At 34.9% G+C, this 21,309-nt stretch overlaps 1 protein-coding gene across 2 annotated transcripts in view; it reads left to right on the forward strand.

The window, feature by feature from the left end:
- LOC136039825 (ATP-dependent DNA helicase DDX11-like) overlaps positions 1-20,889 on the forward strand; it is a 46,749-nt gene extending 25,860 nt beyond the window's left edge. For both annotated transcript variants that reach the window (XM_065723728.1, XM_065723729.1), the window contains exons 6-11: positions 468-997; positions 5,246-5,456; positions 9,034-9,183; positions 12,005-12,259; positions 18,228-18,461; positions 20,788-20,889. In XM_065723728.1, the coding sequence (XP_065579800.1) occupies positions 468-997; positions 5,246-5,456; positions 9,034-9,183; positions 12,005-12,259; positions 18,228-18,461; positions 20,788-20,820 (1,413 nt within the window). In that variant the 3' untranslated portion in view covers positions 20,821-20,889. The remainder of the gene's footprint in view (positions 1-467; positions 998-5,245; positions 5,457-9,033; positions 9,184-12,004; positions 12,260-18,227; positions 18,462-20,787) is intronic.
- The last annotated feature ends 420 nt before the right edge of the window (positions 20,890-21,309 follow it).

Below are 21,309 nucleotides of genomic sequence, written 5' to 3' on the forward strand. Positions count from 1 at the left end.
GGAAGACCAAAAAAATACGCTTCGTTGCACTTGGGAATTCTCACGAACATGTAGACTTTGAGCTCATTTAAATGCTCTCTCTATGTCTTCCTCCTCCGTCTCTCTCTCTGTCTATCTCTTTTCCTTTCTCTGTCCTTCTTCCTGTTCTTTCTATAGTCTGAGAAGCGAAACTCTGAAGGGGAAATTCCTTTGTACAAATTTTGTGATATACAGGAGTTTCCTTTCACATTTTCGTCCAGTTATTCCTTTTACTGAGTTTAATTCTATACCCCTCACGAATTCATATATGCACGCCAGTGTTCTCCCTCGTATACCTTAGTTATATGTTGTAAGTTCCTTATATCTGAATTTCTGCCATGTTTTGTACGTTGTTCTTTTTTGTTAATTTTTTTATGTGCTTAGACCTATAAAAATTATTTTTTATTTATTTTTTTTTCTGTCATTAAACTTCAGAAATGTTATTCCAGCTAAATGATTCTCGTTCTCAAGTTGCTCAATATCTACATAAATATAACACAAGATTGGCTCCTGGGAATCTTCTATCCTTACGTCAACTTATCCAAGTTCTCAAAATGATTTCAAATTTCGTGCAGGGAGGAAATCCCCAAGTCCTTCTCCCCAGTGAGTTCGTCGTCAAAGCTGGCATTGATAATCTAAATCTGTTCAAGATAATTCAGTTTCTCAACAAGTCTCAGCTCTGTCGAAAATTGAACAGTTTTAAAGTATTTGTTGAGCCAGACGAAATTGGGAAAGTGCCAAAACTTGGTTTAAAAGAATTAATGAATAAAGAAACGTCCATTCTAACTTCTGACGTAGATGAAAAGAAGATCCGTGGTTCACCGTTGTTATCTGTCATTCCTATACTGAGTGCATTATGTCGGCCTCACAATGAAGGTAGAATTGTTTTGAAGAAAGATGATTCGAGAGAAATATGTAGCCTGAAGTATCTTTTGCTAAATCCAGCAGCTGAAGTCAAGGATGTCATAAATGAAGCAAGGTTAGTCTTTAATCTCCTTTTAAGATCGTGTTTAAAGGGGAAGAGGAGCCCTGTTACAGGGGTGCCTACTTGTACTTGCTGCAAGACTAGGCGTTTTACGCCTTACCTGCCATCTCCGCCTCAAGTGTTACACGGCTGCCATTTGAAGAAAAAAGTCTTGGGTGACATTTACGATTTATATGCTAATATTTAAAATAGATGAAAAAGCTAAAGATAAAGAAGCTTGGGAGGGGCCGTTTAATCGAACGTCGAAAGCTTTATTGCGTTTGTAAGGGTCAAAACCGGCCGGATTATAATCAGTCGCTCTCTCAGCACCCTTTACGCTCTGCAACCCCGCGTGGCAAGGTCCAAAAAAGGAAGTAACATGATCTGTCCAGTTCTTCGGCTGGATACCCCACAATATTCAAATAGTTTTTTTTAACCAGAGATTTCATAGATGCATTTTATTAGAAAGATGGAAATGTTACACTTGTTCAAACACTTTGTGGTAACGAACTGTAAGTAAGGAGCAACTCGGCTCAATAGTAACCGAGACTGAAAAAAAGGGGATTTTGATATCAGCAGATGCATCAAAAGAATTAGTTTATTATGCTGATTCCAAATATATGAGATTCATTAAGTTTAGTTCTGCCCATCAAAAGTTACGAGCCTGAGAAAATTTGCCTAATTTTTTAAATAGGGGGAGAACATCCCTAAAAGTCAATGAATCTTGATAAGAATCACATCATCAAATTCAGCGTACCTGAGAACCCAATTGTAGAAGTTTCAAGCTCATATATACAAAAGTGTGGTATTTTGTTATTTTTGCCAGAAGAAGAGAGATCATGTATGCGTATTTATCTGTTTTTTTTTGTTTGTTTTCTTTTGCTGTTTTTTCCAGGGGTGATCTTATTGAAATAATAGTCCCAAAAGATTGAGAGAGAACGCATTCGAATTGAAATTAAAAGTTCTAATGCCCTTTTTAAGTGCCAGAAATATCGGAGGGCAACTGGCCCCCCTCCCACGCCCATTTATTTCTTAAATTTACCTGATCAAAATTCTGAAATCGCCGTTCTGCTCAGTATAGTTTAAAGATCAAACAAACATTTATTTAGGGGTAAAATGCCCCCCACTGTCTGTGGGGAGAGGCCTCTAAGTTATGAAAATTGCCCATTGTTTATGTATGATATTTGTGATTGGGAAGTATGCAGACATTTTACGGGGAGAGGGGGTTTGTGCTTGGGGTGGATTTCCATTGGGACAATACTCCTTGGGGAGGGAAATTTCCTGGGGGGGGGAGGTGAATTTTCCAACGAAAATTTTACACTGGGAGGATTTTACAGAAATACAATGCGAAATTATTTTAATTGTCTTACATATTCTTTGCCAACTCAATTTTGCATGTGATATTCCAAAGAAAACATCTCGGGGCTATCTTCCAAGAGTTTTGATTTCCGGGAAAAAAATTCTACAGAAGAGGGCATTTCCGGAGTGATCGAGAAACCGATTAGAGGTTAAAGTCTTTTTCAAATAAAATAAGCTAAGAATGATTTTTTCAGGCTGAATCGTGTGCAAGAAATTTTACGGGGAGGATGAATTTTTCAGCGAGGATGGAACTGTCTGAAGGGAACTTGACGGGAAGGGGGATGGACTTTAAGTTGGATGAATTTTCACGGAGGAGTTTCCCGTGGGAGGAGGTATATTTCATGGAGGGTGAGTCAGATTTGCCTGCATTATTTGAAAAACGAACTGAAATTAAATAATACAAAAAAAAAAAATTTAACAGAAGGTGAGCAGCAACATTAAAACTCTAAACGAACAAAAATTATTCCGTATATGAGGAGTTGCCCCCTCTTGAATACCTTGCTTTTCCGCTAAAGTTTGACTGTTTGTCTCGATTTTTTAAGAATGGCTACTGAAACACAGGGGCTCTATCATTAGAATAGGAAACTTTTTCTTAAATGCTAACAGATCTAGCATAAAGAGCAAGGTTTTGAGGACGGGGCAACCCTTCCTATATGAATTAATTTCTGTTCGTTTTGTGTTTTAATGTCAATGGAAAAAACTTGTTTTTTTTTGTTTAATCTTGAATTGGAATCGTGCCAGCCTTTTCAATATACTCTCTTACTGCACTATGCAGTCCTATACGGTATAGGTCAAAGTTTTAAGATAGGAAATTGAGTCCAAAAGGCTGAATGGTCCATAAACGGGAGTAACTTGATCTGTGTTTCTCCAGAGACAACGGCCCTACCTTATTAATCACATGTTTAAAATGTCGTTTTATAGATGCATTTTAATAGAAAGTTAAGCATTTTATGCCTTATTGTAGCGAGAGTTGTCCGAAAATGACAAGAACTTTGCCATCCCACAGGGGTTAGAACGAGCCTGAACTCCCGAAAGGCCCAATTATGACACTAGCTCGTTTTCCACTGACACTAGCTCGTTCCCCAGTAAGGTTTTCTAACGACCGCTTCTGAAACATGTCATAGTAACAAGAAACCAGAGTTACTCTTCCATCTCCCTCACGAAGGGAAAATTGGCCTCTCCTTGAAAAAGGAAAAAGTAACCACTTCGATTTTACTCCTGACTAAGCATTGTTGGCCCGGAAAATCTTTCTTGTTATTGTTCTGATGTTATACATTTTGAGCCTTCCTTTCTTTCCCCTATATAGTTTCGGTCGGATCCTGATATTGGAAAGGCAAAGCTGGGACATTAATTCTGTCCTGAAGACAAAAATTTAAAGACTCCTTTATTCCAGCAGAGTTCAAAACGGTTTCGGGCTCCAAAAAACATAACTAGGGCACTTTGTCGCAATTCCGATCAGTCTGGCTGAGATCTGACGACCCTGCCCCCTCTCCTAGATGTCTTGGTGCCAAGAATTAAGGACCTTCCCTCCCTTATACTCACAAACATCAGATTGAGATCTGAACCGAAAATCCCCTGCTTAAAACACGACGAACCCTTCTTTCATGTGTCCAGATGATAAGGATTTTGGAACCCCTTTCTTATTTGTGTCGAAAGTCTCAGACCTTATTCTTCTATATGTTATGACGGCAAGAATTTAAGAATCTCCCCCATTTTTCTCCCACACATAGGTCACATTGGGTCTGGCATATGTAAAACACCAATTCTTGCTTCCTACATATTTTGATTGAGATGCGACCATCTTTTCTCGTAGATTCCGTAATGACATGCATTAAGACCCTCCCATCCCTTTCTCCCTGATGGGTAGATCTTGTTTGGAAATAACAAATTCCCAGCTCTGGCATTTGCTCTCACTCCCTACAAAGCTTGAATGAAATATTATAACTGCTTCAGTTAAATGTTCCGATTACAAGAATTTTAGGGCCCTCTCCCACAGAGGTTGGGTGACGTATCAACCTCCAAAAACTACAAATGGGACATTTGCTCACCTGGTCTACTTTCCACAAAGTTTAGGGGATATCAGACAACCTATCTTAAACGTTCTTATGACAAAAATTTAGACCACTCTCCTTCCATCCCCCACGAAGTGTGAGTAGGGTGAAGGTCCCATTCCAGCATAAGTGCATGCTAGAACACTTTTTGGGGTGAAAATTGATAAGTTATTGTATCAGATATCGTGAGGGCAGGAGTTTAAGGACCCCCTTCCTCCAAAGATGTCGGAATTGATGCCTACCCCAATAGCGCACAGCTTAGACGCATGCTCTTGCTTCCAACTAAATGTGGTTAAGATACAATAACTTCTTCGGGTAGATGTTCCAAAGAATTTAGGAATCTCCCCCATTTCCCTCCCATTTCATCAAACTCTTTCGTTAAATGTCCCGAAGACAAGAATTCAGACCCCTCTCATTATGTCCCTAACCGGAGACTCATCGGTTCTAATCCTTAAAAGTGATTATTTGCGGTTTAGTCAAGTTTAGTCTAGATCTTACTGTCCTTTCTGGTGGATTTTCAAATGACAAGAATTTATGGATCCCTCTAAAATTTGGAAGAATCTCTTTGGGCTTAGATAATGGAAATTGTTTTCTTCTGGAAGCTTAAACTTCGGTCTACTCAATGCAAATAACAATAACAATATGAGTAAAAAGGAAAAACTGACTCCTTAGTTATAATCTGGAATTCTTGTAGTACTTGATTCTTAATATTAAACGGGGTTTTGCTACACTTCATGTCTTTCTTATTCCAAAATGATGTTTATTATAGGTTTCTGCAGTTGAATTACAAAAGGAATAATAAGAAATTTGACCAAAAAAGATTATATTTATTCGTTAATAATGGATTTTTTAGGGCAGTAATCGTTGCTGGTGGCACCATGCGTCCTATTTCGGAATTCCAACACCAGTTATTTGGGGCGGCTGGTATACAACCCGATCAGGTTAAGATATTTTCATTTGGTCATGTGATCCCAGCTGAACAGGTTCTACCAGTTATAGTCACCAAAGGTCCAGCCGGCAGAGTTTTTGAATTTAGTTATGGAAACCGAAGTAACACAAAAATGGTATGTCGTTAAATTGGGTAGGTCCTATCAAACGAAGAAGCTATATACATCATCACACATGGGCAAAATGCAGCCTTGTGACAGAATGAATGCTATATATATATATATATATATATATATATATATATATATATATATATATATATATATATATATATATATATATATATATATATATATATATAGGGTCTCTAGAAGCCTATGCTAGTCCAAACAAATTATTGACTTCTCTAAAATAAACTATGTAAGTTCCTTTACTTACAGAGGTTTAGCTTAAAGAATTTTATAATATGTTTTAAAATTAGACATAATTATGCAATATGTATAATATTATAATATATTTTCTATAATAGATGATGATTAATCATGAGTTGAAATGAAACAAACTGGCTTTAGATTGTACTTTACTTTGTACAAACTGTGTTGTGTAATGGTCAGTGCATAGTTCATTCGAGAGCAAACAATTCCATAGATGAATGTAGATATAACTTTAACTTGTGTACGATATTAGTGATTTTTTGTCTAATTTTGTGTATCATTGCAATTTGCCTCCTAATTTGCTTTCTAGGCTTAATGACAACTGTTATAGCCTCCATTTTTTAAGAAGGAAGCCGTGGTGTTTTAATCTAAGTTAAAAACTTCTATTGATGCAATCACTTCTAAGACTGTGCGTTATTGTTTGCTAAGTGACGAAGGTCGTTCAGTCTGTAACGGCTGTTATTGTTATTGACACTCCAAACTCTTCCGAATTATCGCAATTTGTTTATTTGTAAACTTAATTATCCTCTATCAGAGGCAACGCTATAGTGTTGCTTACAGTAAAGGCCATACGGCTCCAAAGTTTGTTGTTTTTTTTTTTTCAGAGGCTCTGCATATGGAAGGGGTTGTCATAAACTTTGGAGGGGCTCATTTGATTGGAAATTGGAAGTTGTAGCTCACCTTATAAGAGTCAAAAGAGATCCGAGGGCAACTAGTCCCCCCCCACAACCTTTTTCTCCAAGCCCATCCGATAAAAAGTTTGGGATAGCCATTTTGTTAAAAATAGTTCAAACGTCAGATAAGAAAACTCCTGTGTCGACCCAACCCTCCAAGGCCATTGGGCAGACATTTTAAGTTATGCACTGGGGCATATGTGGCTCTTATGGAAGGGATGCTCGTAGAAGCTTCGCAGAAAGCTCATTCGATTGGAAATTGAAAGTTCTAGTTCACTTTTTAAGAGTCAAAAGAGATCCGAGGGCAACTACCCTCACCCCCTAGCCCTTTTCTCTCCAAACCCATCTGATACAAATTTTGAGATAGCCATTTTTTAAATAATTCAAACATCAGATAATAAAAACTGCAGGGGACATAACCTCCCAGAGCCCGGGGGCAAGTGTTTTAAGCTGTGGCCCAGAGGCGTATAAGGTTTCTAGTAAAGGATGGTCGTATAAACTTCAAAGGTGGCTCATTTGATTGGAAATGAAGAGTTATAGTTACCTTTTTTATGAATCAAAATGTAACGGAGGGTACCTACCCTCCCCCCTCCGACACAAATACCCTCTTTTACCCAAATGTATCAAATTAAAATTTTGAGATAGTCAGTTTGTTTGAAATTGTCCAACGAAAAGATAACAAAACTTTGTCGTCAATATGCCCCCCCCCCTAGAGCCACGGGAAGGGTTGTAAATTATGCCGCGGGGATATGTGAGGTTTTTTATGGAAGAGGTGGTCGTATAAACTTTGTAGAGGACTCAAATGACTAGAAATTGAAAGTTTTAATTAACCTTTTAAGAGTCAAAAGTGATCCAATGGCGACTAGCCCCCCTCCCTCCGAGGCTTCTTTCCCCCAAATGCGTCCAATCGATTTTTTTATATAGCCATAAGGTTTTTATGGAAGGGATGGTCGTATAAACTTCGGAGGGGTTTATTCAACTGTAAATCAAAATATCTAGTGCCCTTCTCCAGATTCAAAAGAGATTGGAGGGCAACTAACCCCACCCTAACGCCCTTTTTCCCCAGATGCATCCAATCAAAGTTTTGAGATAACTATTTGATTCAAAATAGTTTAAAGATCAAATAAAAAACTCCGGTGTCAAGGCACCCCCCCCCCCAGAGCTTGGAGGCAAGTGTTTTAAGCTATGCCCCGAGGGCATATAAGGTTATATTTAAGGGATGGTCGTACTAACTTCAGAGATGGCTGGTTCGATTGGAAATTTAAGGTTCTAGTTACCTTTTTAAGAGTAATAAAAGTGAAAGGAGGGTACCTACCTCCCCCCCACACACACCTTTTTCCACAAATGCATCTGATAAAACTTTTAAATGCCATTCTGTTCAAAATAGTCCATAATTCAAACTACTATAAATTAAGGGTCGAGAAATCCCCCATAGCACCTGGGACAAGAATTGCAACTTAATGTAAGTTGTAAGTTCTTAAAAAATGGTCAAAAAGTAACTAGCTCCCCCCCCCCTTGTCCCTTTTTTCTCCAAATACATCTTATAAAAATTTTGAAATAGGCATCTTGTTCAAAATAGTTCAAAATTCAAATTACTATAACTCAGGGGGCTTAGAAATCTTCCCTACCCCCCTGGGGCAAGGATTGCAACTTGTGTAAGTTGCCCTTTATTAGAATATAAGGTTCTGTGGAAGGGTGGTTGTATTAAATTTGGAGAGGGTTCGTTCGATTGGAAATTGAAACTTCTAGCTCTTTTTTAAGAGTCAAAAGTGATCTCTGGCCAACTAGCCCACGCCCCCCTTTCCCAAAGGGCATCCGGTCAAAATTTGGAGATAACCATTTTGGTCAAAGTAGTTCAAAGGCCAAATAACTGTGCACCCGGGGCTGATCCCCCCCCCCTCAATGTTGGGGATATGGCTCTGAGTTACGAAGCTTAATTATTGTCACTTTGATACTTTGTTTCCTTTGATGCTTCGATTTAGTGATTTACGTGGTAACTTCGATTTACGGTGAAAGGGCTGTAAGTTGTGCAACTTGCTTATTGTTACTTTGTTTAGTTCGATACCTTGTTAACTTTGATCCTTTCTTTACTCTTGTACTTTGATACTAAGTTTGATACTTTGATGAAAGTTTGATGCTGAAAAAAAAAATCTTATTTTTAAATAAGGAGTTTTTTTAAAACCTGAAACTTACTACAACCAAAAAATGAACAAAAATTGATTAAAATAACATTCCGAAAGTTATTTTCCCCAAATTCTTTTCGATAGAATAGGGGTGTGCTTTCCAATAAATAGTTTCTTCACTACAAACAAGAGTATGGCTACTGCTTGTTTCCCTAATGGTAAAAGTATCATTCTCTTACTTAAACAATCAATTCTCTTACTTAGAACTATCATTCTTTTACTTAAGTGGCAACAAAGCTCTGCAAAATTACTTTATCTTTTTTTCCCATTGTTCTGTCCACCTAGAATAAAAAGACTGCTAGCTTTTAAGTGGGAAGGAAATATTTGCTGTTTCACGCTAATACCAAACTATTGTAGTTTGTTAACCAGAAAATAAAGCAGATGATAGGAACCTTGCGTTTAAGCAAGACAGTAGAAAATTTGCCCCCATTTATTTTATTAATTTTACTCTTTTGTTTATAGTTGGACGAGCTGGGACAGTTGATCGTCAACACTTGTAACATCGTGCCAGGAGGTGTGATAGTTTTCTTTTCCAGTTATGAAATAGAAAATAATACCTACAAGCATTGGGTAGAATCTGGGCACCTAGAAAAAATGGCTCTTAGAAAAAGGGTAAGAACGAATCAGTTTGGCTTTTAAATTTTCTGGCAAAGATTATGATTATCAATAAGACACTGGATATCATGGCGAAAGTTCAACAAACAATTGCCTTATCAAAATTGCAGGTGCAATCTTTCTATAAGGTGGTGAATTTTGTTAGAAAAAAAAAGAAAAGCAAAGAGGTGTATTTTGAAAGCAATGAGTATACGATGAATAAGAATATTTTGTCTGTGTGCATCGAGTCATCCTCAGCTTTGAAAAGGGGAAATAGCTTGAACCGTAACAATTTGAAAAAAAAATGAGAAAATTAAAAGAGTATTTAAAAATAGAATCAAACAAATGTATGCAATAGCTACCGTACTCAATTTAAGAAAAAAATAAAGGAAATGGAGTGCAATTACTCTATGAGCTACTCTTCTCAAGTACATAGAAGTAAATGACAATAAAGTAATAAAATAAATTTTCGTCTGGTTTTTTATTTAACTTAATCACAAAATCAATTTGATGGATGAGTTATTTTTCTTGCTATAGGTTCATTTTTTAAATGATATCACAAATTGAATCATTACACAAACTACATCTATCTCTGTTTATTATTGTAAACACAAATATGCTCTGCTAAAGTAGAAATGAAAGCCTCGGGAGGCTTTCTGAATTTGAGAGTTTTATCTAAGGAATTGTGGTACTCATTAAATCGTTACAAAAATTGCTGGTAAGTTTGGTCATTGTAGAATTTGCCACAAGAGTAAGGAATGCGTTGAACTCCACTCTCTAGATTATTGCAAATTTTATCTTTCTGAGAATTTCAAAAGTTAATCATGGTCCGACCGATTCGAAATAAATTTCAATGTTGTACTTAAATAAATTTTGTTTCAAGTTTTCACCGAAGCCTGGTACGTAAGGAAAAGTAATGTAGCTATTTGAAACTTTAGAATGACAAAATTGAAGCTTGCTTTAAGGCAGTTTGATCTAAGATATTTTATTTATTAATTTATCATCTGATAGCACCTATAGGCACATACAGAGTTTTTTTATAGTGTTGGGGGCGGGACAGTTAAAACAATCCTCAAACAGTCTAATTATAGGGTGAATGAAAGTAATCATTAGAATTATCTTGAAAATCTAGGAAGGAATGGGTCTGATCGCCCCCCCCCCCGCCCTCAGCCTATTGGTGACTGGTCGTACCTGTGGCCATACCTAAGTCTGGAAGTAAATTTTCTGCTATGTCAGATTCCCTTGCATTGATGAACACCTAATCATTGTTACTCATATAGTAGCTTATTTTGGTCATAGAAGAGAGTGTGGCCCGAAAGCATTTAACACTAGGAGGGAGTAAGATCCTCTGTTGTATCTAGGCCAGTATAATTTGGAACCCTCAAAGCTCAATATAGATTCAAATTGAGTTCACTAGTATGAAATGTAGAGCCTAATCTCATCATCTCTAATCATGGGGCTTAAATAAGTGGTTAAACCTGGAGCTGATTATTCTTTAGGTTTTTGGGCTTCCGATGTACCGTCCTTGTTTTACTATCAGAAGAGTTGTAGGAAAGGTGCTCATTATTGTTTCTCTCTTCGTTGGCTCAGTGCTGTAAGAAGTTTTTAGTAGAATTGAAGTAGTAATGGTGCGAGTCAATGATTCAGGGGTGAAACATTTTCACCAAGGAGGAGGTGGCTCCGGACCCCCTGGCTTAATGACACTCCCTTATATTTTTATATTTTTGTTTTGAGATCTGTATTATACAGCATTGGAAGTGTCAATTAGACTAGGCAAGCCCCCCCCCCCAAATAAAAATAAAAATCAGCTTATGGACACCCATGACGTTAGCATAAAGTTCAAATCGTTAATTTCAGGGGGATTTGGAGAGCCAAATCTTCTTTCGGGCCGGTTCGGGAAAACCCCAGAGAATTAGATAGTGGAAAACCCCCAGAACCCCAGAGATAGTGGAAGTGCTGGTTCTTGGAGAAGAGACATCTAGAAAAACAATGAGGTGAAGGTTGGGTTATAAAATATCTGAAACTATTTCATATAAACCATATAATAGTTTTTATACTAAGCATTTTAAAGATAGTTATTGTTAGGAAAATTAAAATAAAGTACCTGTGTAGTATTTTTTTAAAACTAACTAGTATTCAGATCTGGCTATAACCAAAATCTTATTTAAATATTTTTTATTAAAGTCTTAATTTGCCAGCATTTTAAATAAGAATAAAAATACTATACTGGGTGGTACCAATCAAAGGCGGATTTGGGGAAAAATCTTGGGGGGAGGAGGTAATGTGATAAGGGCGCCAATAGTTGACCGAATTGGCAAGTCTATTTAAAGGAAAAAGGGTGAAAAGCCGAAAAAACGGAATGAGAGTGCCGAAAAAAACCTTGAGAGGCCTGCGGTCCCCTGGATCCACCTGTGGTTCCAATATTTAATAAATACTAAAATTTGCTTGCATTTACTAACGTTGAGTTTTTTTTTTTTTTCTGACTGAAACTTGGTGTTATTGAATTTTCTTCTGAGTGGGCCTTAAAAAAATCAAATTGTGACAGTTCTTCTAAATTTAAGTTCAAATGCAGTCAATCATTTAATAATAGTAAATAAAAAAATTTATTATCATAGTTTAACCTTCAAGATAGATTTGCTGTAGAAAATGGGCATCAGCTTTTGGGACAGAATCCCAAAGTAGCATTTTTATTATTTGATTTTTTCAGGTTCGAACAAACAAATTCCCGGATTGCTTCAACTAAGTTGGGTTTCAGCAGGAAAAAAACAACTAAAATGGTTTGTGATATTTCGGGCAATTTTTTGGTTGTTCAGTGTAATCTGTTTCAATCTGTTTGCAGGTATTTCGTGAGCCCAAATCTTCGGCCGAAATGGACTCTGTACTGAATTCTTATTCTAAATTTGTTTCGACTGCTATGAAAGGGGGAGTGCCTCAATCAGGTGCATTATTATTCAGCGTTGTCGGTGGGAAAATGAGTGAAGGTATCAACTTTAGTGACGATCTTGGTCGATGTGTTATAGTAGTTGGTCTGCCGTATCCTAATGTCGACTCACCTGAGTTAAAGGAAAAGATGGCTTACTTGGATCGAACACAGGCAAGAATTTTTTTTTAATTTGCCTAGTATTTAATTTTCATATTGTAATATGATCTGAAGTCCCCTTCTTGACCTTGAACGAAGTTCTTGCTATTTTAGGAATTTTTAAAGAGTGAAGAAAATAAAACCTAGGCGAGGTTATTTTCCTAAAATTAAGCCGTCATTTGTCTAAGAACGATCAAATCGGCTATTAAGACATGTTTCCCACTTTTAATTTTAAGCAACAATTTTGAGAAGATTGTGAAAAATGTATTTTAATCCACGAAAATTTGTTCTCAACTGTTCGTGGAGGCCTATGATTTTCCCTGGAATATGAAATGGAAACACTACAATAAAAACGAAGGTTTTAAACATTATTTAGGGTTCAAATATGGATAAAGTAGAATGCAAAAGTATGAATCAGGAAAGGAGTCTACAATTATTTGTTAAATAGTTTGTTTTTTTTAGGATCAAAGTTCATAGAAATTTTTTAAGCCAATCTTGGACTCAAACTGTGCAGACAATAATTTCTTTCAACAGTTTTAATCTTTAGTTTCGGGAAAACATCTATGTCTATATAATAAATCCTGCTATAATTTTTTGTTGTGACAGTGGAAACACGGATTACTCTACGGCAAATTGTTTGTAGCTGAATTTTTTTTTGGGGGGAGGGGGGTTCCTGATTTCCGGTGGAAATGCTAGCGCAAGACTTTTAAGTGAAATTGCCAGGATTCCTTCCAAGCGTTACTTATAACATGGTTTACAGATATTTAGCTTTTGTATGTATCATAGATATGCTTAAATATGTACGCATAAAGAATTCCTCACATGGGTGTAATTTAAAATTTAAGAGAGAAAAATGGGTTTAATCAATCAAGCAGTGACAAAACGTTCTAGAAATAAAACACAACCAAAATATTAAGTAATAAAAAATTTCCGAATATTGTAACTCCAACGGGAAAAAAAAGAAGAGAGAAAACAAAAATAATCTAAATCATTTCAATTCAAAAATCAACAGACTCGGTCGAGGCCTTCGGCCTCGACCTCGTTAAAACAACAATACAGCAAGAAAGAGCGAAAAACGAACAAAAGACAGACAAATAAATAAAACTTGCATTCCAAACAATTCCAGAACTGCAAAAACTGTAATTGTCTGCCTAATCACTAACAAACGTATGTCACTAGTATAACACATATTTATTCTCTTTAATTTCAGACTGACAAATGAGATCTATTAAGAATAAAAACTATATTTATGTCAAAAACCATTCATAAAACCCTAGGTCACCACGCCTGATTGAATTTACGAGGTTAAAAACGTTTCAACTATGTATGGCAACGGGTCAAAGAAACTATTGCAAATGTGCATTATAAATTAAGTAGATTTTCTTATTTGCTAACTTAGCTGCCGTCCATTGACTCTTCCCAGTAATCACCCCATCCAGACTTCCACACGTGACGCAACGGCGTCACGTGTTCGAGGACTATTATATATATTACCACTATTAGAAAATTTTACCCGCCCCTTAGTTAAACCATTATAAATTGAATTAATTCTAAAATCCCCATAATCTCTATTAGTACTAACGACCCCATATATAATTTTTTTTTTAGTTACTCTAAAGCTTTATAAGAGGCCTATTGAAGTAAATACAATTTGTGTTTGGTCAAATAATATATTGTGGTGAGGAAAGTCAAATAAATGCTCTGCTACAGCTGATTTGAAGTATTTCTGGTTTTGATTGTATTTTAGCGTACAGTCAATTGCATTTTTATGTTGCTGGTATCTATTTTCTAAATTATGTTGTGTCCCTCCTACATAAAATTTACCACCACTACACGGAATTTTGTATACACCATTTCTTATGTTTTTTTGGAATCCTATATTTTCCATTATTCAGTGAAGAACCTATAGTTCGTCTGGATTTAAATGCTGTTTTTATACTATGTTTATTTAATTCTCTTCTTAGTTTCTGTGATAGAATTAGTACATACTTTGACCCATACATGATTTGACCCATCATCTTCTAGTATTACTGGTTCCAACAATATTTTTTTCCTTTTTTCAATTATTTGAGAAATTATCTTTTTAGGGTATCCATTACCTATCAAAATACCCTTAATGAAAATTAGTTCATTATTTATGTATTTTGTAGAAGCTAATTTTAATACCATATCGACTAAAGAAATAACTACTCCACTTTTTACTTTGATTGGGTGATTTGACATAAAAGACAAATACCGGTTATTGTTGGTCGATTTTCGGTAAATTTGAAAAGCTAATTTATTATTATTTCTATGGATCCAGATATCCAAAAACGGTAACTTATTCTTTGTTTCTTTTTCAATTGAAAAACTACATCTCCTTCTAAAAACTTTAAATATTCTAGAAAACCCTTAATTTCGGATTCCCCGTAGTTCCAAATAACTAAAATATCATCCAAGCATCTTCCCAAAATTTAGTTTTAAAAAATATGTGTATAGTTAAAGTTTCTACATACTCTACATAAATGTTTGCTAACAGCGCCCTATATTGTTAAACCCCTAATTTAATGGAAAAATTATCCCTAAACTTAAAATAGTTCTTATAATTACTAGCTATTTTAAGTAAATTTAATATAAATTCTATTTCAATTCCCGCGGATGATTTCTCTATCTCATCCTTATGTTCTTCAAGTTTTATGGATAAAATACTAAAAGACTTATCAAAAGGAATATAAGCATACATTGATTTTATGTATAAAAAGATAAACAACCTAGATTCATTCGATATTTCCACGTTTATCAGCTTTTTTTATTCTGTATTTTTTATGTAAGAGTTTCGGTGATAAAGTAAAGGTTTAAGTGTCTTGGCTACCCATTTTTCGATCTTTTCCGTTCGTGAGCTAGTAGTTGACACTATAGGTCTTAGAGGGATACCTATTTTATGTATTTTTGGGACACCGTATATTCTTGGGCAGCCTGACCCTTTCAGCAGGAACTTATAATACATCTGTAGTGTGATATTTCCATTAGTCTTAATGTCCTCTGAAACCTTTCTTAATTTTGCTACATACGATTCAGTTGGGTCTGTGTTTAGTTTTTGGTAAGTTGAACTATCCTGTAGAATTGTTTCCATTTTATTATCATACTTATTTCTTTCTAGAATTACTACAGTATTGCTCTTTATCAGCTTTCGTTATTATTAGAGAATCATCTGTTTTTAGCTCTTCCAAATTTTTAAATCTTTGTTCTTAAGGTTTTCTTGCACATGGTTAAAATCTTTCAAAATTTTCACAGCCCCCAGTCTTAAATCGTCTACATCGTTACTATCTTTTAAAACATATGAATCCCTGTCTCCACATTTGAAATTATCTCTTCCAGAGGTACTTTTTGAGGATTTAGTCCAAATTTTATACCTTTCTCTACGAAATTTTCTCTAGGTATGAGAAATTATATGGATGTAATTTAAAGTGCAAAAGGGAAAATTTTGGTGAAATTTACACACGGAGATTTTTAAATCTGATTGCCAGATTTTCTTCTTTTTTAATTCTGTTTTGCGCAGTAAGTTTACTATTAGTTAATAATATTTTCATTGTTGTAACAATTTTCTACATATATGCAAACAAAGTTCTACCACCTTTAGCACCAGTCAAAACTCATTTTTTAGACCTCAAGCCTACTTGTTTGTTGTGCCATCTGCATGTCTTCTAAACATTTCAATAGAGAAAAGTCCGATCACTGTGTACACAGAGTTGGTAGAATATTAATGAATTGCTGGTTATGTGGCTGGTTGAAGAAATTAAGAAATGCATGTTGCATTATTGTGATGGTTGATCAACTAGTACCTCTGCTATGTCCTTTTTACTGATTTAATATATAAAAATAACTAGGTTTTCCATGAAGGTAAAGAAGAAACTTAAAAGTTAAAGTGCGGAATTATCATATATACGATGTCAAACCTAGAAGAGCAGACATTTCTATGAATGAAATAATCAAACTTAAAACAAAAATTACCATTAAGGAGCATGATTTTGCCACCCTTTATGCCCCAAAGAGCGGGAGTGTTCATTCTGTATTATGAAAGTAGATTGCCAAAATTGAAGTTATATTTAGCGCATTAGCTTCTTCCGTGCATATGATAGGAGTTGATCTACAAGGATGAAAAGAGTGGTGAAAATTAGGTTCTTTTCAAAACAGTAAAACTTTCTAGAAATCGATAGAAAGATTTCCTAGAAGTTGCAGCAATATTTATTATTGTAAGTCGTTTAGTGAAGAAAAGAAAACTGTATTTTTTTTTTCTGTGCTGTTGCTTATGATTCTTTTAAGCTAGTAGACAAATTCTGGGGAATTAAGTATATTTGATTATAATAGCTGGGAGTTAAAATTATAACCTGCTATTCCCAGATTTCAAGAATATGTGATGAAAAAAAAAGAATATTTTCTTGAATATGTCAAGAAAATTTCTGGGACCCTGGGCAATTATTGGGCCTGATAAAGATTGGCCAAAATAAGCTTATTTTGCAGAGCCAAAAATTTATTTTGTCAAATTTATTTTCTAAAAAGGGTGAAAACGGAAAAAAAACAAGGAATTAGGGCACCAGAAAAAATATCGAGGGGTTCTGTAATAACAATGACTTTCTGGCTCTCCAATAGAGATAAATTCAATATGTAAATAAATTTTGATGAATGCTTTCACTCTATTTAGCTTTCGAAATTAGCGGAACATACATAAATATTGTCCATTTTGTTTAGCTAAGCGTAACTGAGAATTCATATCAACGTTGTTACAAAATAAAAAACAAATCTGAAAAGTGGATTATTGACCATAGAATCAAAAGCAGTCTTTTCAGTAAAACATTACTTAATCTAAGCTTTTTCTGACAAGACATTGGTATTTTTACCTGAAACTGCTCTTTAACAAAATAAATAATTTCTTAGACAACACTACTTTCCATTTACAAAATTTAAGAGAAGGAAAAACGGGTATAATTAAAATAAAAAAAGGAAAAAATATAAAATTTTAAATTATAAAAATCCGAGTATTTCCACACCGAATATTTCCTTTTCAACGGAGAAAAAAATTTTTAATTAAATTAAGCACAACATATAAAGAAAACACAAAAAAAAGAAACAACAAACAAATGAATATAACTCGCATCTTGATAACCTCCAAAAATACTGCAATCACTATAGAAAGAAAGTTTATTTGAGCCCTACGGCCATACACAACATGATTTAATAATATAACACTGCACAGAATACACACTCAATATAAAGCAATACTTATTTTCATTCACCCGGGCTCGACTGAGCCTCTCCCGCCTTTTCCACATATCGTGCCATTTTGCATATGGTTCCAGGCTTCGAAGACCTCAGGATATCAGAAAGTAGCACCAACCGATGGTCCTCCCAAATTTCATCCCTAAGACTTTCAAGCTCCTGGCACTCCATGAGGAAATGGGCTAAATTATTATCCTCTTTTCCGCAATACCCACACTTACCATTTGTTCCCATATTTTTTTTTATTTATGTTCCCTATGTACTGGAAGACAATTTCCCCTCAACTGGATCCATGATTTTAAATAATTTAAAGGTAAATTTACCTTAAAATAATGAGCCTAAAGAAGCAAACAGAAATGACAAAGGATTGTCTGTTTGGAGGCTCATAAACTGTCCTCGTATCTTGCAGTCACTTCGTGTGTTGCAATGTGATTGTATACTAGTATTCATAAAACACAGTTTTGTGTAGCCCTTAAAAGAGATTAAGGGTTCTTAGGGAACATAGTATAACAGAAGTATAAACAAGCGATGTTCTAATTTCAGGGATATGCTTAATGCTTTTTTCGGTGTAATACTTTTGCTTAAATATTTAAAAATTGAATAATTTATAGATTTGCTTTCATCTAACATGCTGTGAAAAAAAAATATCTTAAAAAGAAGCTTTTTTTCTATTTGTTTCCTACACGCAATATTTTCGCCATGACTTACGCCTTAATTTCTTTCACAGCCACGATCATCAGATGGCCGTTCTCCTGGACAGCTATTTTACGAATCACTGTGTATGAAAGCAGTCAATCAATCAATCGGGAGGGCTATCCGCCATCGAAATGACTATGCTTCAATCTTATTGGTTGACCAAAGATATGAAAGACAGAATGTAAGAAATGCTCTTCCTGATTGGCTCTCGTCTCGTCTGCTCTCGGTTACAAATTTTGGACAACTTATAGTACAATTGAAAAAGGTATAGAATAATTTTATTATATATTATGACTAAGTGACAGAAAGTTATTTTTATTAATATTTGCAGCCATGGACGTATTATTTTATAACAGGTTAGATTATAAATGCCACACAGGGGTTTGCTCGCCTTGGTGTCCAACATTTTAGTCAAAGTGGTGCGCCAAGATCCTCGGTTCTTATTGAGTGGTTCAACTAGTTAGAGCCTGGACTTATCCCATTTATTTCTATACTTTCCGAATCCGTTGAGTAATTTCAGTTCAGCTTTTATGACACTCATCCATGATACTTTCTGTCTCCGTTCCCTCTTCCTTCATCCGGGTAGTGAAAAACACTTAGTGGTTTTGTAGACAAAAGTGCTTTCGAGCCATCTCAGGGCGTGGCCGGAACCACTGAAGCCGTCTTCATTTCATTACGGTATTCCTAATTCCTAAATATACCTTAATCTAAGAGGTGAAGAATGGTTTCGTCTGGGTTTATAATACCCATCTAAAGCAGTACTTAGAAAGCAGGTGCACTTCAATTATCCTTACCTTAGACGTTATTATACTATCCATGAATAACATCAATTAGTACTTTCTGCATGAATTTAATAAGTAAAAGATTTTCATTATCAGATACATATTAATTAGCATGTATTGTTCAGTTGACCCCAAGGACACTTTCAATTTATTCGCTGCCAGTTACTCGCTCGATGACTGATTTGGATTTCATCTGACAAGTATAATCAAATACACTTTGGGCTTGGATGTCACTTTCTTCATGGCTCACATCTTGCAGCTGTATAAGAGTACTAATTGAACTAGCAACTTGTCTAGCCTTTTCATCATCTTAAGTAGGTCTTTACCTTGTCTCCAGGGAAGTCCTACTTTAAACTACCTTAGCGAATCAAAGAAGAAAAGTAAAAGATTCAAGAAAATAAATAGTAAATAAAAAAAAGAGATAAAAGTGTATAAAAAAATATGTTTTGCTCTTTTGTTCTAGTTTTTTTTATCCTTTAACCAATGTAAAACATAAATAACAATTTGTTGTAATAACGCTTTTTAGGCTTGCGGGGAGGATATTCGACACATATTGTTTCTTAAGAAACTGTTACCATTTTTCTTTCAATATCTATTATCTTCTAATGCAAGTAATCAGAATCTTAAGGACCATAGGAAAAGCTCAAAACTACCTGAATTTCATGCTCTAGAACCGTAATTACAACAAACCGTTCAGGTCACTTTTGAATCAGCTATTCAAATACTTTACTAGGGCTTGTGACGACTGATATTGGTCTATCCTAAAGAGGATCTGAGTTGGACTTATTTGGCTTTGAAACAGGATAACAATAGCTTTCTTCCACTCATTAGGGAAATTATGGTTAAGTCACAGTTGGTTATAAATATTTAAAAGCACATCTTTGAAAGGGGAAAATATTCCGAAATATATTGAACATGAATTTCGCAGTGTTCAGGTGTTGATTTTAAATAGTCTTTATAGAGCTCTGGTGGGGAGAAAAACACAGCAGGGCGAGCTAACGGGATGGGACAGGTTTACTTTTTCTAGGAATTTCAGTTAAAATTCTAGCTTTTTGTTAGTCGAATTTTATTACTTGTGATCAATCATTAAGTCATATAACTGATCATCCAAATGTTTGTTACAGCAATTTAGTTTACTTATAAAATAATAAATTTTTTGAAGCAGTGAAATATTTATTTCAGTGCTGAAATTCTGCCAAGATTTCCAATGTATCTTAAAAAAAATTATTTTTTTCGCGAAGCAGTCTACGAAAAGTGTATGTTTTCTGAGAAAAATATTGTGAATGTGTCTATAAAAAAAAAATTATATATCTGAAACAAATCTCGTCTATTATAAGCTATCCCAGATTAAGAGAACTCAGCCTTGACACCCTGACCAACGAGAAAATCAGTTGTTGAAAGTTTTAACTTGGGCTTAAAGGCCCCTAATCATAGATTGAGGGAATCTGTCACTTTGACTACGATTTAATAAGACAGAACTGGACAGTTATCAGTTCATGCATTGACAAATTTCGAGGATGATTTTGGAGTGAATCGGGACTGGTGCCCCCGGGCAATCTCCAGGTTGAATACATCATTATAAAATATCCTTGACGATTATTTCACACGTTGTTTGTTAAGGAATTTCTGATAAAACTTATAACTCAGTAGAACTCTATGTAAACGTATGGACAATATTCAATGTTAAAGCACCGACGTCAGCCTGCTGTACTATGAAACGCCACATTTGGGTTGTCAATCATGAATATCGTATACAATAAGCTAGTAGTAGGTTTTCAATTCATTAATAATTTTTCTTTTCTTTTGCAGTTCTTCATCTCGAATGCAAATGCTAAAAAGTGACTAAGTGTGTCTATATCTTTTCTCCTTTTACTCATTTATTTAGAAATTAAATTTTTACCCTTTTATTGATTGTGGCATTATTATTCGTCTCTAGCAGGGCTTCTTAAACTATGGGTCGCGACCCCATTTGCGGTCGCGTAGCAAAATTATGGAGTCGCGAGTAATAAAAACACAATTTAGCAAAAAATGTTTTTTAACCTGTAAAATTATTGTTATAAAGAAAAATAACAATTATCGTAGATAAACATATCATAAAATCTTCTGGTTCAGAAAGACTGTTTATACCAGCATTTCTATTCCGATCATTATAATATCTTGCATTTATAATAATGCATTTATTGCATTATAATTTACTATGAATCAGAAGATGTTATAGAAATTTATAAAAAATTTAGATTTATTTTTGTCAATCTCTTAAAACCGAAATAATCCTGATAAATATTATCAAGAAAATTTCTAAGTGTTATTTCGAAGAAACCATATAAATAT

The sequence above is a fragment of the Artemia franciscana genome, chromosome 20 (genome assembly GCF_032884065.1).
Source record: "Artemia franciscana chromosome 20, ASM3288406v1, whole genome shotgun sequence".
Taxonomy (NCBI): Eukaryota; Metazoa; Arthropoda; class Branchiopoda; order Anostraca; family Artemiidae; genus Artemia; species Artemia franciscana.